The sequence below is a fragment of the Dermochelys coriacea genome, chromosome 25, assembly GCF_009764565.3.
Source record: "Dermochelys coriacea isolate rDerCor1 chromosome 25, rDerCor1.pri.v4, whole genome shotgun sequence".
NCBI classification, from domain to species: Eukaryota; Metazoa; Chordata; order Testudines; family Dermochelyidae; genus Dermochelys; species Dermochelys coriacea.
In genome coordinates, this window is record NC_050092.1 from 16436782 (window position 1) to 16454816 (window position 18035).

At 40.0% G+C, this 18035-nt stretch overlaps 1 protein-coding gene and 1 long non-coding RNA gene across 3 annotated transcripts in view; one reads left to right on the forward strand and one right to left on the reverse strand.

Moving 5' to 3' along the window:
- LOC122457495 lies at positions 1 to 16668 on the forward strand. Its single transcript, XR_006277053.1, has 2 exons — positions 1 to 178; positions 16227 to 16668. It is a non-coding gene; the product is annotated as an uncharacterized LOC122457495 (long non-coding RNA).
- TPM4 (tropomyosin 4) overlaps positions 3914 to 18035 on the reverse strand; it is a 25909-nt gene continuing 11787 nt past the window's right edge. The window contains exons 3-9 of one of the 2 annotated variants that reach the window (XM_038383686.2): positions 16374 to 16507; positions 14112 to 14229; positions 13545 to 13615; positions 11632 to 11707; positions 10019 to 10081; positions 8714 to 8783; positions 3914 to 4130 (exon numbers count right to left, since the gene is read on the reverse strand). In XM_038383686.2, coding sequence (XP_038239614.1) covers positions 4048 to 4130; positions 8714 to 8783; positions 10019 to 10081; positions 11632 to 11707; positions 13545 to 13615; positions 14112 to 14229; positions 16374 to 16507 — 615 coding nt within the window. In that variant the 3' untranslated portion in view covers positions 3914 to 4047. The remainder of the gene's footprint in view (positions 4131 to 8713; positions 8784 to 10018; positions 10082 to 11631; positions 11708 to 13544; positions 13616 to 14111; positions 14230 to 16373; positions 16508 to 18035) is intronic. The other variant, XM_043502837.1, reaches the window with a different exon arrangement.

Genomic DNA, 18035 nt, shown 5'->3' on the forward strand with positions numbered 1-18035 from the left:
CTGCCAGCTCCCGAGCAGGAAGAGCAGAGAGCCAAAGCCCCATTGGTGGGGCGTCTTGTCGAATGTGTAACCTGCTCCCGGATTGGTAGGCTGCCTTGCGGCATGTTGCCATTCCCGAGGTCTTTCGCTGGCTGTGGCGATAGTAGGGCGAGGCGACGACCAGAGCCGGAATAGCTCGGTGAGCCTCATGGTTCTGTGCTGCACATACCTCCGTGGGGCCGTCCTCCCGGGGGTGTCTAGGGTCGAGTAAGCTGAGCCCAGGTTTTTACAAGCCAGTGGCCCCTGTGAGGGGAGCGGAAGCGCGAGCGTGAGTGCGCAGCTCCGGTAGGAGTTTCGTAGCGAAACGGGCTTAATCGAGTCTCATTGGCCAAGTTGAAAGAAACGCAGCACTCGCGGCTAACCCATTGCGGAGTCGTTGCGCTGTTATCGCCTGCGCGTGTCGGGGACAGGCAGGGCCAGGGGCTGTGTCTAGTAAATGGGCTTTTCACACGGGCAGCCGCTGCCAAACCTTCAGGATGAGGTCGTGGGCTGAAAATGACCCGACATTAGTGCTAAATTTTTTGATGAAAAGTGAAACAAAAAAGTCATTTACTACTACTTCTATTTTCACATTTTCTGTTAGTGTCGTGTCGTGTCCCGCCCCACCCCTGGCTACCCTTCCCCCTTTAGTAACAGGACTACCTTGTCCTCTTGCTTTTAATGTATTTGTAGAATGTTTTCATGTCTCTAGCTAATTTAATATCATTTTGTGCCTTGGCCTTTCTAATTTTGTCTCTCCATACTTGTGTTGTTTGTTTGTTTATATTAATTCTTTGTAATTTGACCTAGTTTCCCCTTTTTGTAGGACTTTAGTTTCAGATTATTGAAGATCTCTGGGTTAAGCCATTCGGGGCAGGTCTGTTGCGATACTTCCTAACTTTCTTATGCATTGGTGTAGTTTGCTCTTGTGCCCTTAACAATGTCTCTTGGAAAAACTGGCAACTCTCTTGAAATGTTTTTTCTCTTAGACTTGCTTCTCATAGGATCTTACTTACCAACTCCCTGAGTTTGCTAAAGGCTGCCTTCTTGAAATCCATTATCTTTATTGTGCTGATTTCCCTCCTACCATTTCTTAGAATCATGAACTCTGTCATTTCATGATCACTTTCACCCAAGATGCCTTCCACTTTCATATGCTCAGCCAGTTCCTTCCTATTTATCAAAATGAAATCGAGAACAGCCTCTCCCCTAGCAGCTTTTTCCACTGTCTGAAATAAAAAATTGTCTCCAGTACATTCCAGGAACTTGTTGGATAATCTGTGCCCTGCCATGTTATTTTCCCAACAGATGTCTGGGTAGTTGAGGTCCCACATAATCACCAAGTTCTGTGCTTTGCCTGATTTTGTTAGTGTTTTTAAAAAAAAAAAAAAAAAAAAGCCTCAGCCATCTCTTGTTCCTGGTTAGGTGATCTGTAGTAGACCCCTACCATGACATCACCCTTGTTTTTTTTACCCCTTTTATCATTACCTAGAAACTTTCAACAAATCTCTCCTATTTCCATCTCAATGTCAGTCCAAGTATATATATTTGCAACTCCTGTTGCTTTTAGTTTGAAATGTGGGTTAGAAATATGAATGGCCATACTGGGTCATACCAAAAGTTCACTTAGCCCTGTGTCCTTGCTCTGATGATGGTCACTACCAGATGCTTCAGAGGGAGCGAACAGACCAGGGCAAGTATTGAATGATCTATCTCTGGTCATCCAGTCCCAGCTTCTGCCAATCAGGTTGACTTACTGCCAGAAGCTGGGATGGGGTAGTCTGCACCTCAAGTTAGGGCCAAGTTGCTCATTTCAGTGTGTGAAATTTAAGCAAATACAAAGTGTGAGGGGGTGAGTTATATTTGCACCAGAATGCTAAGGCTTTCCTGACTATTGTGCCTTTCAAATCTCAACCACAATATTGCATTAATTTTTTTTGTATTCATGATGATGATTTCCCAGTGTATTATCTGAATAATTCTTTCCTCCCCTATTTGTTGACATCAGGACATTTGTTGACATTTTCATGCAGGAAAACAGAGTAGAATTTATGATTTTTTTTTTAAACTACAGCACAAAATACCTTCATAGTTCAGATATGCCAGTTGTCGTACAGAAAAGCACTGTTTGTTTGTTTGTTTTTTTTAGCTTCAAATCTAAAATAGGAAGTATGCATTTGGCCAAACCAGCAGAATCAGATTCAAGGTCATACATATGTGATGGATTTCTGTTTCAAGAAAAGAAACAAACATTCAAGATATACACATCTAAAGTCTTAACAAGGGTGTTCTAATATACTGAAAATTTAGAGTTACTAGATTTCACAGTTTCTTACTCAAGATAAAACCCTTCTCAATTTCATCCCTTTTTGGTATGCTAAATATTTCTTCATCCCCTGTTTTCACACTCACCCAGTCTCTGTAGATTTATCTCCATCTTCTACTATGGTCATTGTCGTCATTTAGATTAACAGCTCTAAATATAAAAAGAAAAGGAGTACTTGTGGCACCTTAGAGACTAACAAATTTATTAGAGCATAAGGTTTCGTGAGCTACAGCTCACTTCATTGGATGCATTTGGTGGAAAAAAAAAAAAAAAAGGTTTTTTTGTTTTTTTTTTCTTCCACCAAATGCATCCGATGAAGTGAGCTGTAGCTCATGAAAGCTTATGCTCTAATAAATTTGTTAGTCTCTAAGGTGCCACAAGTACTCCTTTTCTTTTTGCGAATACAGACTAACACGGCTGCTACTCTGAGCTCTAAATATGCATAGTTCACCTTCCTTATAGGTCACTTTTCAGCCTCCTGGCCATTCTAGTTCTCTTTTCTGAGCTTCCTTGCTGAGGTCCTTCCCATTTGTCAATTTAATGAAGTGTGCAGAATGAAACAAAATATTCCAGGTGTGGTTACTAAAGTGTTGTATGCAGAAGGATTATTCCCTATCTCCCATGGTGTCATATGCATACAGCTGAAAACTGAAAAGTATTTGGATATTTTCTGATCAGAGGCATTAGGTTGCTGTTAACGGGCATTTCTTTACGTTCCTTTGGATTACTTCTCCCTTTTCTCTAGTGTGTGCAACTCCTCTGAATGCAATGATGTTACTTCCTCTTGAATAAGATCAGACCTAACAGATTCCTGTAGTTTTTCACAGGACGCTTTGTCATTTATAATAACTATTTAGGGATCCTCCAGATGGTTTACAATCCACATAACATTGTGCTTAATCAACATGCAAATATCAATAGAAATATCTATAAATGACTGGACACTATTAAATGAATATCAGACAATGGGTGTCCTATTCAGATTGTAATTAAGCCTTTGATTCAGTGTCTCTCAAAGTTGTACTCAAATTCAGGTCTGCTTGGACAGGAACAAACTAGCTAAAATCCTTCTGTCCAAGGAGTAGTTGATTTGAGATACTAGTTATGACAGCATTCATCAGTTTACATCCCACATGTGGGTAGTTTTATTTTGATGCAGCGCACAAAGGGGCATCAACAGCATAGCAAGTGTATCTGTGGATCTGTTTTTGCTGCCTCAAGTTGGGTCTTTGCATGCAAAAAGTTCCTGATTGCATGCTCATTATAGTCACTGCTGTCCAGGAAATAAATAACCACTGAAATAATAGGAGTGCTATAAGTGGGATTTATATTCATTTTTTATTTTGTCCTACCTGCCACTTTATTTGAACTTGCTTCCAATTTTGTTATGTGACCTATCACTTACATTTTAACTTTAAATTGTACAGAGTACAATGAAATTAAGTCTCTTAACAGTATCCTAGTGAGAATTACAGGGCTGTGCTAAAATCTAACCAGAACAAATTAAAGGAAGGACATTAGTTATGTCATTAATCATGGCCAAGAAAAAAAGCACAGAATGTACAAGTATCAAGGTAGCTTGCTTCTGTTTAATTCAGTTTTTACAGAAAAAGACTGAGGGACTAGTACTAGGAATTACTCAGAGACTGGTATTAAAGACAGAATCTTAGTGCACCAAGGCAAAGCCAAAAGAGAAAATGCATTTACAAAGAGGTCATATCATTGAGAGCGTGGTCAAGCTCCTCACTGATAGCTTTGTACTTCAGCTTCTGAGCATACAGCTCATCTGCAGGTCGAAGGGCCCAAGGCAAGGTGTTCAACAAGAAATGTAGTAAAACAGTCCACAGCAAGAGATGCATGGTAGAGAATATGGAGAACAGTTGGAATGCAGCAAGTGAGGATGAACAGTGGAAAATAAAGATGAGAAGAAAACATGTAAATAAGATAAGAGAACATTAAAATATAAGGCAGAAGCTATACACATGTACTAACTGCTAAAATGTCAGGAGTTTCAATTTCTTATTAAAAAATTTTCAGTGGAGTTTTAGAAAAGATATAAAAGCCAGATCTTCATACTGGTCACAGCTAAGTCAGATAACAAACCTTAAAATAAATCCTATTCCTATAAATTAAATACAATGGCCCCTTGATTAGGTGCAGTTGGTATACAGGGATGAAAATAGTTGGCTAAAAGTAGCTTTTAGTTTTGATCATTTCTTTTTTGAAAGAGAAGGGGTGAATAGAACTTTGGCAACTAAATGTCATGTCATAATTCCCCATTTTCTGGACAGCTCAACTGTTTTTTTGTTTTATTTTTTTTGTTGCTGCTTCTGTCCTGTATGACTTTAGCTTTAATTTTTGCTCATTCCCAGATGTGACATTTATTAAGAGTATCAGAGCTGATGAACAAAGGTAAAGAGATCAGGAAATCTGAGCAGTCTTCGTTTCAAACAGGGTTGTCTGTTAAATTTTCCCCCACCCCTTAACTTCAGGCGACTTTTAAATGTTAACTATAGAATTAAACTGAGAACTTTGGTTCTCATTCTGTTCTCAATTATGAAATTGTCTTTATTATCCACACAGAATTACCAAGCAGGGATTTTATTTCTTCATTATGACAGGTTTCAGAGTAGCAGCCGTGTTAGTCTGTATTCGCAAAAAGAAAAGGAGTACTTGTGGCACCTTAGAGACTAACAAATTTATTAGAGCATAAGCTTTCGTGAGCTACAGCTCACTTCATCGGATGCATTTGGTGGAAAAAACAGAGGGGAGATTGATATACACACACAGAGAACCTGAAACATGAGAGTGATCACTTAAGATAAGCCATCACCAGCAGCAGTGGGGGGAAAGGCTTGTCACCATGAAAGGTTTTCCTCCTTTTCCCCCCCCTGCTGCTGGTGATGGCTTATCTTAAGTGATCACTCTCCTTACAGTGTGTATGATAAACCCATTGTTTCATGTTCTCTGTGTGTGTATATAAATCTCCCCTCTGTTTTTTCCACCAAATGCATCCGATGAAGTGAGCTGTAGCTCACGAAAGCTTATGCTCTAATAAATTTGTTAGTCTCTAAGGTGCCACAAGTACTCCTTTTCTTTTTGCGAATACAGACTAACACGGCTGCTACTCTGAACACAGAATACAGAGTGAACAGTACTCACTTTATATAATTTTGATTACAAATATTTGCACTGTAAAAATGAACAAAAGAAATAGTACTTTTCAATTCACCTCATACAAGTACCATAGTGCAATCTCTTTATCATGAAAGTGCAAAATGTAGATTTTTTTTTTTTTTTTGGTTACATAACTGCACTCAAAACCAAAACTTAGAACCTACAAGTCCACTCAGTCCTACTTCTTGTTCAGCCAATCGCTAAGACAAACAAGATTGTTTTCATTTACGGGAGATAATGCTGCCCGCTTCTTATTTACAATGTAACCTGAAAGTAAGAACAGACTTTCACATGGCACTTCTGTAGCCGTGATTGCAAGGTATTTACATGCCAAATCTGCTAAACATTCGTATGCACCTTCATGCTTTGGCCAACATTCAAAGGACTTGCTTCCATGCTGATGAGACTCATTAAAAAAAAATGTTAATTAAATTTGTTACAATTCTCCCCAAAGAAGTTCAGTATGTCTCCTGCTCTGTGTTTTACCCGCATTCTGCCATATATTTTATGTTATAGCAGTCTCAGATGATGACCCAGCATGCTGTTCGTTTTAAGAACAGTTTCACTGCAGATTTGACAAAACACAAAGAAGGTACCAGTGTGAGATTTGTAAAGATAGCTACAGCAGTCGACCCAAGATTAAAGAATCTGAAGTTCCAAAATCTGTTCGGGATGGGGTGTGGAGCATGTTTTCAGAAGTCTTAAAAGAGCGACACTTCAATGCAGAAACTACAGAACCCGAACCACCAAAAAAGAAAATCAGCCTTTTGCTGGTGGCATCTGACTCTGATGATGAAAATGAACATGCATTGGATTGTTATCGGGCAGAATCCATCATCAGCATGGATGCTTGTCCTTTGGAATGGTGGTTGAAGCATGTAGGGACACATGAATCTTTAGAAAAAAGAAAAGGAGTACTTGTGGCACCTTAGAGACTAACAAATTTATTTGAGCATAAGTTTTCGTGAACTACAGCTCACTTCATCGGATGCATTTGGTGGAAAATACAGTGGGGAGATTTATATTCACACACAGAGAACATGAAACAATGGGTTTTATCATATACATCTTAGCTCATCTTAATTGATAACTCTCCTTACAGTTTCAGAGTAGCAGCCGTGTTAGTCTGTATTCGCAAAAAGAAAAGGAGTACTTGTGGCACCTTAGAGACTAACAAATTTATTAGAGCATAAGCTTTCGTGAGCTACAGCTCACTTAAATGCATCCGATGAAGTGAGCTGTAGCTCACGAAAGCTTATGCTCTAATAAATTTGTTAGTCTCTAAGGTGCCACAAGTACTCCTTTTCTCCTTACAGTGTGTATGATAAAACCCATTGTTTATGTTCTCTGTGTGTGAATATAAATCTCCCCACTGTATTTTCCACCAAATGCATCCGATGAAGTGAGCTGTAGCTCACGAAAGCTTATGCTCAAATAAATTTGTTAGTCTCTAAGGTGCCACAAGTACTCCTTTTCTTTTTGCGAATACAGACTAACATGGCTGCTACTCTGAAACCTGTCATGAATCTTTAGAGCATTTGGCATGGAAATATCTTGCAACGCATGACACTGTTCTCACTTTCAGGTGACATTGTAAACAAGAAGTGGGCAGCATTATCTCCCATAAATGCAAACAACTCTGTTTGTCTTAGTGATTGGCTGAACAAGAAGTAGGATTGAGTAGACTTGTAGGTTCTAAAGTTTTACATTGTTTTATTTTTGAATGCAGTTTTTTGTGTGCATAATTTTACATTTGTAAGTTCAACTTTCATGATAAAGAGATTGCACTACAGTACTTGTATTAAGTTAATTGAAAAATATTATTTTTTTTATTTTTACAGTGTGAATATTTATGATAAAAAATAAATGATCACTGTTCATTTTGTATTTTGTGTAGTAATTGAAATCAATATATTTGAAAATGGAAAACCAAAAATATTTATATAAATATTCTATTATTATTTAACAGTGCAATTAATCATGATTAATTTTTTAATCACTGGACTGCCCTATTTTTCAGCTATAGTCATCGTTTCTGCTGCATACATTGCTTTGCTATTACTTGTTGCATGTGATCTCTGGGAAGGAGTGGTAGCTATTCCATTCAGAAGAGATGATAGCATAGCTTCCGGGATTGATACCCTGTCCTTTTTGTTGGAACACCATCTCAATTATTCTGAAATTTGGGATCTCGTTTGCTTTTGGACCCAACCATCTGTCTCCAGACTAGTGTGTGGCCCTCATATCTCCAGATTAACTATCAGTATTTTTCTACAGAGAGCTAAATTTTGAAAAATGAAGGTCCATCAACGACTATTAGCCAGGATGGGGAGGGATGGTGTCCCTACCTTCTGGGGCACCTAGCATTGGCCACTGTTGGAAGACAAAAAGAAAAGGAGTACCGGTGGCACCTTAGAGACTAACAAATTTATTAGAGCATAAGCTTTCGTGAGCTACAGCTCACTTCATCGGATGCATTTGGTGGAAAAAACAGAGGAGAGATTTATATACACACACACACAGAGAACATGAAACAATGGGTTTATCATACACACTGTAAGGAGAGTGATCACTTAAGTGTGATCTCCTTACAGTGTGTATGATAAACCCATTGTTTCATGTTCTCTGTGTGTGTGTATATAAATCTCTCCTCTGTTTTTTCCACCAAATGCATCCGATGAAGTGAGCTGTAGCTCACGAAAGCTTATGCTCTAATAAATTTGTTAGTCTCTAAGGTGCCACCGGTACTCCTTTTCTTTTTGCGAATACAGACTAACACGGCTGCTACTCTGAAACCTGTTGGAAGACAGGATACTGGGCAAGATGGACCCCAGTATGGCCGTTCTTATGCTCTTATGTTCTTCAAGCAATTTACAGGAACAAAGAACATTTTAAAGAAAATGTTCAGTAGAGCATTCTGTCCTATTAAGAATTCAGACATATTTTAAGTGTTCACTTCTTAATCAGGACAATAGGCCATCCACAGATTCACTACCAAATGGATGAATTTTTAGGGGAAAATTACTGAGAAAAATAAATATTATAGCATAACTGTGTTTAATGGTCTAGCTACAGGTAATTATAGTAGTATAAAGATTTCCCCCATAATCTACAAAGAATACATAGTGCGAGAATTTATTGTTTCTCAGTTTGAAATTGATGGGACTTGTAAAAACAGTAAAAATGTCATACCTTCCAGATCATCAATAGTCTTTTCCAGTTTAGCAACCGTTCTTTCTGCAAACTCAGCACGTGTTTCAGCCTGGAAAGAGATTATGCAGAAAAAAAATCTTAAATACTGGACAAGAAACAATCTCTGCTTGTGATGTTGCACTTCATTTGATTTTATGAAAATATACTAATGAGTGTGAATATAATGTAACTGAAATATGCTTCATGCAAAAGGTCTCTTGTAAGGTATCATTACAAAGTTTTTATAATCTACTGAGTGTGGTATAAATGTATCATTCTTGTATCTGAAACTAGAAGTATAACTCTGAGCTCCTATTGTAATTATGCAAAGTGTGGGCCATTGGCAGTTTGGAATCTTGATGGCTCCCATCAACTAGGACAATTGGTTGTAAATGGCTCTGTTTACTTGCAAGCCTTTCTGTGAGTCAGGCCAGGAAGAATGAAGGCTTGGGGTCTCACAGGACATGTGAACATGTCACATGATATTGGAATCCATCTTTAACCTGGTGCTTTCCCATGGGGGGGGGACCCAGAGACAGACAAAGGGTTCTCGCTTTGTGCCAAAGCTATAAAAGCAGGTGGAACAGAACAAAGGGGCTGCAGTCATGAGAAATCCCCTATTTACCACCTGAGCTGGAGCTAACAAGGACTGCACCAGGGGAAAGGATTGGGCCCAGACTGGGGAGGAGTCTAGTCTGTGAAAGAAGCTTATTGGAACATCTGAGGGTGAGATTTACCTGTATTCAGTTTCTTAATATATTAGGATTAGACTTGCATGTTTTTGTTTTATTTTGCTTTGTAATTTACTTTGTTCTGTCTGTTATTACTTGGAAACAAATCCTACTTTTTATACTTAATAAAATCACTTTTTTTCTTATTAATTAACCCAGAGTAAGCAATTAATACGTGGGGGAGCAAACAGCTGTGCATATCTCTCTATCAGTGTTATAGAGGGCGAACAATTTATGAGTTTACCCTGTATAAGCTTTATACAGAGTAAAACAGATTTATTTGAGGTTTGGATCCCATTGGGTGCTGGAGACAGGAGCACTTCTTAAGCTGTTTTCAGTTAAGTCTGCAGTTTGGGGTGTGTGATTCAGACCCTGGGTCTGTTTTGGAGCAGACTAGCGTGTCTGGCTCAACAAGGCGGGTTCTGGAGGCCCAAATTGGCAGAGAAAACTGGCTCAGAGGTAGTCTCAGCACATCAGGTGACAGTCCCCAGGCGGCTACAGTGATTGTTTCTCATCCGGTGTGATAGGTTCAATCACTGCTGAAATGCAAATTCATTGGGATGGATTGTCTCACCTCCTTGAGTTTGTCAGATAGAAGCTTGATTTCTTCTTCATATTTATCCTCTTTTTCAGAGTACTGTGGAAACAGGGTGAACAATCTATTAAGGACCTGGTAGGAAAACTAAAGCATCAGACAGTTTAACTTTTTTGTTAGGCTACTGTTAAGAGCCATTGACTAATAACAGGTAGTAGCCTCCTGTCATTCTAAAATGCTTTTCCTTAACTATCATCCTGTTTCCCGGATGCAACCATGTCACTGTATTTCTTAAGGTTTCTTGTTGGCCCACTGTCAGAATAAAATTCTGAATGCCTTGTCTTTTGCTTGGGGGCTATATTCTTTGCCCTGGAATATAGCTCCACTTACATATAATAAAATGTGGAGGGGTACACACACACACACTACATATATATATACCTCAAGTAACTCATGTCCTTGAAGTAATTCAAACCATCCCATCCCCCTGGAACAGGCTATTCTTCACCAAGTGACTTATTTTCAAACCCCTCCTCAAAAATCAGTTATTTGGACTACAATTCTATCTTTAGTCTCTACTCAGTATCTGTACCCAAATACTTGAATTAAGTTGTCAGAAGACACAAGAAGCATATGTAAACTTGGTTACCATCCCCCAATTTTGTTGTTCTTGTAGAACGTCCTACCAGCTGTATTCTCTTTGCTTTTCTTCTACATTTCATCCACCATGGCTCATCATTTGTCAAGTTCTGTTTGAACTACTCTTGTGAGCTCCTCAGGGCAGGGATCATGTGAATTTCAGCACAGTTCCATGTATACCTATCCAGCTATATAATACAACTTCTAAAAGGTTCAGTAATGAGCAAGATATATTCCTATCCTGTTAGTCTTCTGTGCTAGAAAAACTTTGTAAGTGATGCCAGTAAACCAATTCAAAAGTAAAAAGTGTGGCTAATTTGGAGTTAAAACTCTAGTAGCACAACAATGCCCTGTACTATGTGTGCCTTCCCTGAACGTGTTTCATTCCCCAAAACTCAAGTATTGGATTAACCTAGAAATGCAAAGTTCACTCCAAAACCGCCTTACAAGGTTGTTAACTATTAATAAATACACCAAAAGACATCAACCTCCTGACCTCCTTCCCCAAAAAACCCCCTCTCCCAATTACAAACAGTAGAAAAATGGGCAATGCACAGGTAAGATGAGACTTCCCATACAATACAGTGCTTCATTCCCTCTTCAATTGCTTGACTCCTGTTCCCCTAGCCATACAACTTTGTGAAATCATTCAGTATCAGTTAACATAGCCTCAGAGTATTACGTAAATTGGTGTGTCTTGTAACGTATCCAGGGTCTAATATGTTGCATAGCACAAGGGATTTGTATGCTAATTCCACACAATTGGATCTCCGGTCAGATTGTCCTAGGACCCCTATCACAAGCAAATGTACTGGCTTTCTGCAGAAGATTTTTTGGCATCAAATTTACCTTACACACCAATTCCTCCAATAATTCCTCAATTAATCAATACAAAAAGCATGACAAGTTTTCAAATTCCTCTTTTTTTGTGATGCTGTAAACTTGTATCACCAACTCTTCATTCTCCTTGCTGAACCTTAAACATTCTGTGTTCTTAATCAGGAAGAACCAACCTTCTCAGACTGAGCCTCCAGGGACTTTAGGTTGTTAGTGACATTTTTTAGTTCTTCTTCAAGATCACTGCATTTTCTACACAAAGACAAAGGTGATCAAATCAGTTCTTCTGCATATATTATGCTGTTTGGTTACCACATGGGCTAAACAAGTAAAATGTGAGCCAACTTGTCAGATACACTCAGTGCACTAAGTTGGTGTACATGGCATTTATAGTTTCCCAAAATATACTATGCAGATTGCATTTAATAGATTTTTGTAGAAAAATATAGCTTGTTAGGAATTCAAGCAGAACAAATAAGCCTTTTTTGAATCTTAGAGCTCCATGCTCTCCTCTGTGAACAGTTATCTTCTGTTAATTGTACCAGGAATTTAATTAGAACATAAGAATGGCCATACTGGGTCAGATCAATAGTCCATCTAGCTCAGGGGTAAGCAAACTTTTTGGCTTGAGGGCCACATCTGGGTGGGGAAATTGTATGCAGGGCCATGAATGTAGGGCTAGAGCTGGGGCAAGGGGTTGGAGTGCAGGAGGAGTGTGAGGTGTGGGAGGGGTGCAGTGTGCAGGAAGGGGCTCAGGGCAAGGGGTTGGAGTGCAGGAGGGGGTTCAGGGCAGAGGGTTGGGGTGCAAGGTGCAGCAGGGGGCTCAAGGCAGAGGGTTAGGAGGCTCAGGGCAGGGGGTTGGAGTGCGAGCTTCAGGATGGCAGCGGCACGCAGCAGGGTTAAGGCAGTCTCCCTGCCTGCCCTGGCCCCACGCTGCTCCTGGAAGTGGCCAGCATGTCTGGCAGTGGCTCCTGGGGGTGGGGTGAGGTGGGGCAGATGGCTCCATGTGCCGCCCTCTCCTGTGGGTACTAACCCAAAGCTCCCACTGTCTGTGATTCTCCGTTCCCAGCCAATGGGAACTGTGGAGGGTAGTGCTTGCAAGTGAGGGCAGCACACAGAGACTTCTCCCCTCCTTTCTCCCAGGGGCCGCAGGGACGTGGTACCTGCTGCTTCCGGGAGCAGTGCGGGGCCGGGGCAGACGGAGCCTGCCTTAGCCCTGCTGTGCCATCAGGCTGGCAATCCTGCTGGCTGGATTGAAAGCCCCGATGGGCTGGATCCGGCCCCGGTCCGTAGTTTGCCCTCCCCTGATCTAGCCCATGATCCTGACTTCCAACAGTGGCCAGTGTCAGATGTTTTAGAGGAAATAAACTGCCTTGTTTCGTTCATCAAGTGGTCCATTCCCTGTCATCCAGTCCCATCTTCTGGCATTCAGAGGCTTAAATACACCCAGAGCATGGGGTTGTATCCTTGACCATCTTGACTAATAGTTCTGTCCTCCATGAACTTATCTAATTCTTTTTTTAACTCAGTTATGCTTTTGGCCTTCAAAACATCCTTGGCAACGAGGTCTACAGGTTGACTGTGCACTGTGTGAAGAAGTATTTCCTTATGTTTTAAACCTACTGCCTATTAATTTTATTGGGTAACCCCTGGTTCTTGTGTTATGGAAGGAGTAAATTACACTTCCTTATTCACTTTCTCCACACCATTTGTGAGCATGCCAGTCTCTCAGATCTAATAGGTTTCCCATCAGGGAATTCGTTGAGATTTCTGGATGACCGGAAACTAAAACTTTTTTAAAAAATATTTGAAATTTCCATTCTTCAGGAAATTCCAGCTCTAAATAGTGACAACCTTTACATTAATGAGATACAATACTTGGATCCTACAGTGATGCTAGTATGAAAACCCTGAGATAAGGTTCTACATACTATGCCGGACCAGACTATGGGATGTGATCCTGTGGAAATCCCTTCCCTTCCCCCCTGCATTCAGAGAACAGTTAGGATCTAATAAGATCTTTCTATCTCTAGTCTGATATTCCAAAATGATTTATGTACGTGTAGAACCAATGTGAACAGCCACTCACAGTTCTGACACCTCAGCACGTTCCTCGGCTCTCTCTAGTTCACCCTCCAAAATGACCAGTTTACGAGCAACCTGCAGAGAGAGAGGAGAATTATTTTTTCCCCATTTGTTTTCCACAAAGCTCCACATCTCTGCAGGTTTCTTTTTTAATCAGATAAAGGTTAGAAGCAACACCGGTCTGGAGATATGCAACATATAGACAACACATTACAGAGATCTATCTGGTCCATGCTCTGTTGACACTCTGTAATCAGCTGCTAAGGAGAGTGAGCTCAATGCAGGATCCCTTCCCCAGAAGCAGAGAGACTTTCCAATGTTCCTAGCATTAGGCAGTGTAAAATGTAACAAGCTTATTTTGTGTTAATTCTCAGGCTGTTAGGAACTGCATCTTTGTGGCCTTGTTGTGCCCAAAATTATATTCCAACTACTTGAACTACCACTTTATAGAAAGTATACAAATAGTATTAAACAGACTATATGACTGTTTGAAGTTCTTCCAGGTACTTTCTTTATTACTTTCTCACCAAAGCAAATAGCATCTGCTACTTCCTTGCAGCGCCAGTTTTACCTCTTCATATTTACGGTCAGCCTCCTCAGCAATATGCTTAGCCTCTTTCAGCTGCATCTCCTGAATTTCCATTTTTTCTTCATCCTTCATTGCTCTGTTTTCAATAACCTTCATACCTCTATAGAAGGAAACAAAGCGGATTGTTGCAGAGAGAATGGGGTTACTACAAGCCAGTCAGCACATTTAGCCTAACAGGCCCTGTTGTGAACTTCTTAATATCTAACTACTGTGACTTGAATCCAAACCAATCTATCATGTTCTTACTGGCTAACAAAGTTGCTGATAATACTAGTTGGAATGAATCTCTACTTATCAGATTGACTTAACAGTGCTTGCAGCTATTGAATGATGCAGGATTCTTTCTTAGCTTATTTGTGCTTCTTCTATTTAGCAAGATCCCAATAGACTTTAAGTAGATTTAATGATACAAGCAAATAAACAAATAAAATAAGCAAAATAAATGTTTTGAGAGATACCAGTGGGAACTTTTCTTTTTAAAACCTTACTCAAGTTTGTAGTCCTTAGAATAATGAGGTAAAGAGGAAATAGCTAAAAACAAAATAGCTAAATACTCTGTGGCTTTACCCAGGACAAATATTAGTTCATTCAAGACAAACTATTCAGGCCAGGTTTTTGTTTAAATGCTGAGAAATGTTTTCTTAGAGCTCAAATCTGGAGCAGTTTGTAGACTATTAGAGTAAAATAATATTAAAGGCCAATGTAAAATCTGTTGGATACAACATTTCCCCTCCCAACTCACGGCAACTAATAAAGTTTCTAGACTCTAGCCTGCTGAGCCAGGGAGCCCTGAACAGGGGTGCTGGAACTACAAGGACTGGGATGTGTAGCAGCACCCCCTAGCTTGAAGTGGTTTCCATCATATACAAGGCTTACAGTTTTGTTCAATGGCTTTCAGCACTCCCATCATAAAAATTGTTCCAACACCACTGCCACCAAGGCTCATAAGCATATAGAATTCAGAGCACAGCTTTGGTTCTAGAAATTGCATTACCTTTACAAATAGCAGATCCAGCAAAAAACACCAGGTTGAAGAAAAGCCCTTCTTCTGAAGTAAGTGTTCTGGTCTCAGACTCCCATACTCACTGCCTGAGATGCTTGGGTAAAGCATGTATATCTGCTCAGCGCACCCTGCCAATTTTCAGTACATTTTCATGGAGACAACAAAACACCTCTCCAGTCTCAGGACTACTCTGCTGCCAACTTTAAAGTTTTTACCACAAACTTTAGAGAGACACAAGTGTTAAAACCATCAGAAATGTTATTTAATATGACTAGTTCTAACTGTCCTCATTCTTGGAAACACTTGAGTCATTTTTGCTTGGACTTTCAACCAACCTGGAAGCTTTCAGTCCAAATCCTAAGCAATTGTCCAAGTAATAGGCAATCGAAAACAGAGTTCTAATAGAAAGATTTGTGCAGTTTAGACATTGAATAAGTATATATTATAGGTGGAGCAGTAACAAGCAGTATTAAAACGGTCAGTCATTGACTTCAATGGAAGTTGAATCCAGCTATAAAATAAATTGAGGGGCAAAGTTAAACAGTGTTTGGGGCTAACAATTGAGAATTCTTCTATTTTAATTATCTGACTGCATGAACTGAATGTTAAGAGCTGCATCAGAATTCTTTGCAGCCTTAGCTTGAGATTTCCACGTGGGTTAATGATGCATTCAATGGTAAGTATTATTCTCTTGAATTGCACTCGTCAACCTTAGCTGTAACTTCATGCAGTTTTATGTTTAATTTTTATTATAGTATCATAGGAGTATGCATAGTGCTCAAGATGTAAAAAAGATACAGTTTTTCCCAGTGGAGATAACGGGCTTTGTTACAGCAAAATGGGACACAAACTACAGTAGATCATGGTGGGAGAGAAATAGGTTAGACAGCTGAAGGGGACCAGGATAAGGGAGAATACAGCCCTTGGGAAGTCTAGCTTCCCCCAAGGGGCAGCTGGGAAGTATATGATATACTGCAAGTTTTGTTATTTTTTGGATGAAACGGGAAATATCTAGATAATGGGAACAGCTTATTAACCAGTTACAGAGTCGGTATAGTATCACTTTTGTGATTGTGGCCCTTTATTTCTCACAGTACTAAAAGTAGCATCTGAAAGAGTGAGTGGGAAACGGAATTTATGTGCACTAAGTCTTTAAAACCTACAAAGACTGTTAAAGTATCCTACTACTGGGATCTTCTGATGTAAGTCACTTCTCTGAATCGTTCCTTTTGGATGCCTACCTCTCGCTTTCATCTGCTGCCTTCTCTGCCTCCTCCAGTTTCTGCAGGGCTGTCGCCAGACGTTCTTGGGCACGATCCAGCTCCTCTTCCACCAGCTGAATACGCCGATTCAAAGCTGCCACTTCACCTTCTGCCTATGCAAAACAATCAAACAGCACTGGTTAATAGCTAGACACCAATAATTCAAAACTGATCACCTCTGATTACTTCATTTTTCACTATTTATATGCATGGAATTCTAGGAAGAGATTTTTTTAGCTATATAACTATAGGAATTTGAATGTTTGGTTTTTTTTTAATTTTAAAAATACACCCACACCTTCTCTTCCTCATCACACAGAATTAAGCATTAAAAATCTGTTTCACAAGAAAAACATTTTCAGCTAATTGTACTGTGTTGATGAGAGATTCTACATGTAGAAATCTAGTTGGAACTTTTTTCTTAATTTTCTAACTCCCAGATGGCTCAGTCCAGAAATTCCACATTTGACTTATTGTGTTGGTCTTGTCAAAGATCCTAACCCTAGCTTTGGATGGCTTGCTAATGGAATTTAGTTAAAGCAACTTCTGTGTACATTGGGGGCTCCACTATCTATAAATCTCACATAGTTCATAAATAGGGATTGGCCAGGGGATGGTCTGAGAGCCACCAGGGGAAAGTTATTCATCTGTGTTGAGTGCATGTGGCACAGCAAGAAACTTTCCAAAAATAATTTCACTTTGTTTTCTACCATTTCTATATAGCTGTCTGAGACTGGGAGGAGAGGAGTGGAAACAGGCGATAGGGAGACAATCTGGGGCCCATGGTGGAAACCGTGGAGGCTGGTCTGATGAACTCTTCTTGTTGCTAGGACTCCTGTCATTTATGCAATACTTTACATTTTTTTAAAAAAAATATGGAATTCCCATCACAGTGGGAAAAAAAGTAGTAGGCATCTTGCAGTACTGAGTTATATTAATATCTAAGATAACCCAGTCCTGCAATAATGTTCAAAGAGACAGATCACTAATTCTGATCCCTCACCTCTCCTAGATGCCTCTTGTGACTTGCCAGAATCTTTCAGAAGGATTCTCCAATGGCATAAAGTTTCACTTGTGAAATTCAAGGCAGATGAATGTGGTTTAGCTTTGATTAAATTGGGATGTGGAAAGTCAAATTTAAATTTTGTTTGGTTATTGAATCCAAAACTGACATTCTGAAATTCCACTTTGTCTATGAAGAACAGTGCAAATGTATTTTTTAAATGTGAAGCAGTTTGAAATCCTGCTATATAGATAGGTTTTTCTAAATTGCTTACCTTCTTATAATAATCTGGAAGGAAAATACTATATTTAATTAAATACTTTATATGTCTTGCTCGTCTAGGACAGTGGTCCTCAAACTTCTTACCTTGCATCACTCTTTAGCCAGTCTGTGCCCCTCCCCGGGCTGGGAGTGGAGCCATGGCTCCGGGAGGGGGTGGGGACGCAGACGGGGTAAGGTGGCCAAGGCTGGGGCTGGCAGCTAGGGCCAGGAGCTAAGCGGGGTGGCGCTCCCTCCCCGCCCCCCATGGGGACTGGTCCAGGCCCCAGCCATGCCCCCCCGAACATTTGTGGCCCCCCCAGGGGACCTGTGGTGTAGGAGGTATATCAACAATATTGCCATCAGAGAGCAGCAGTTCT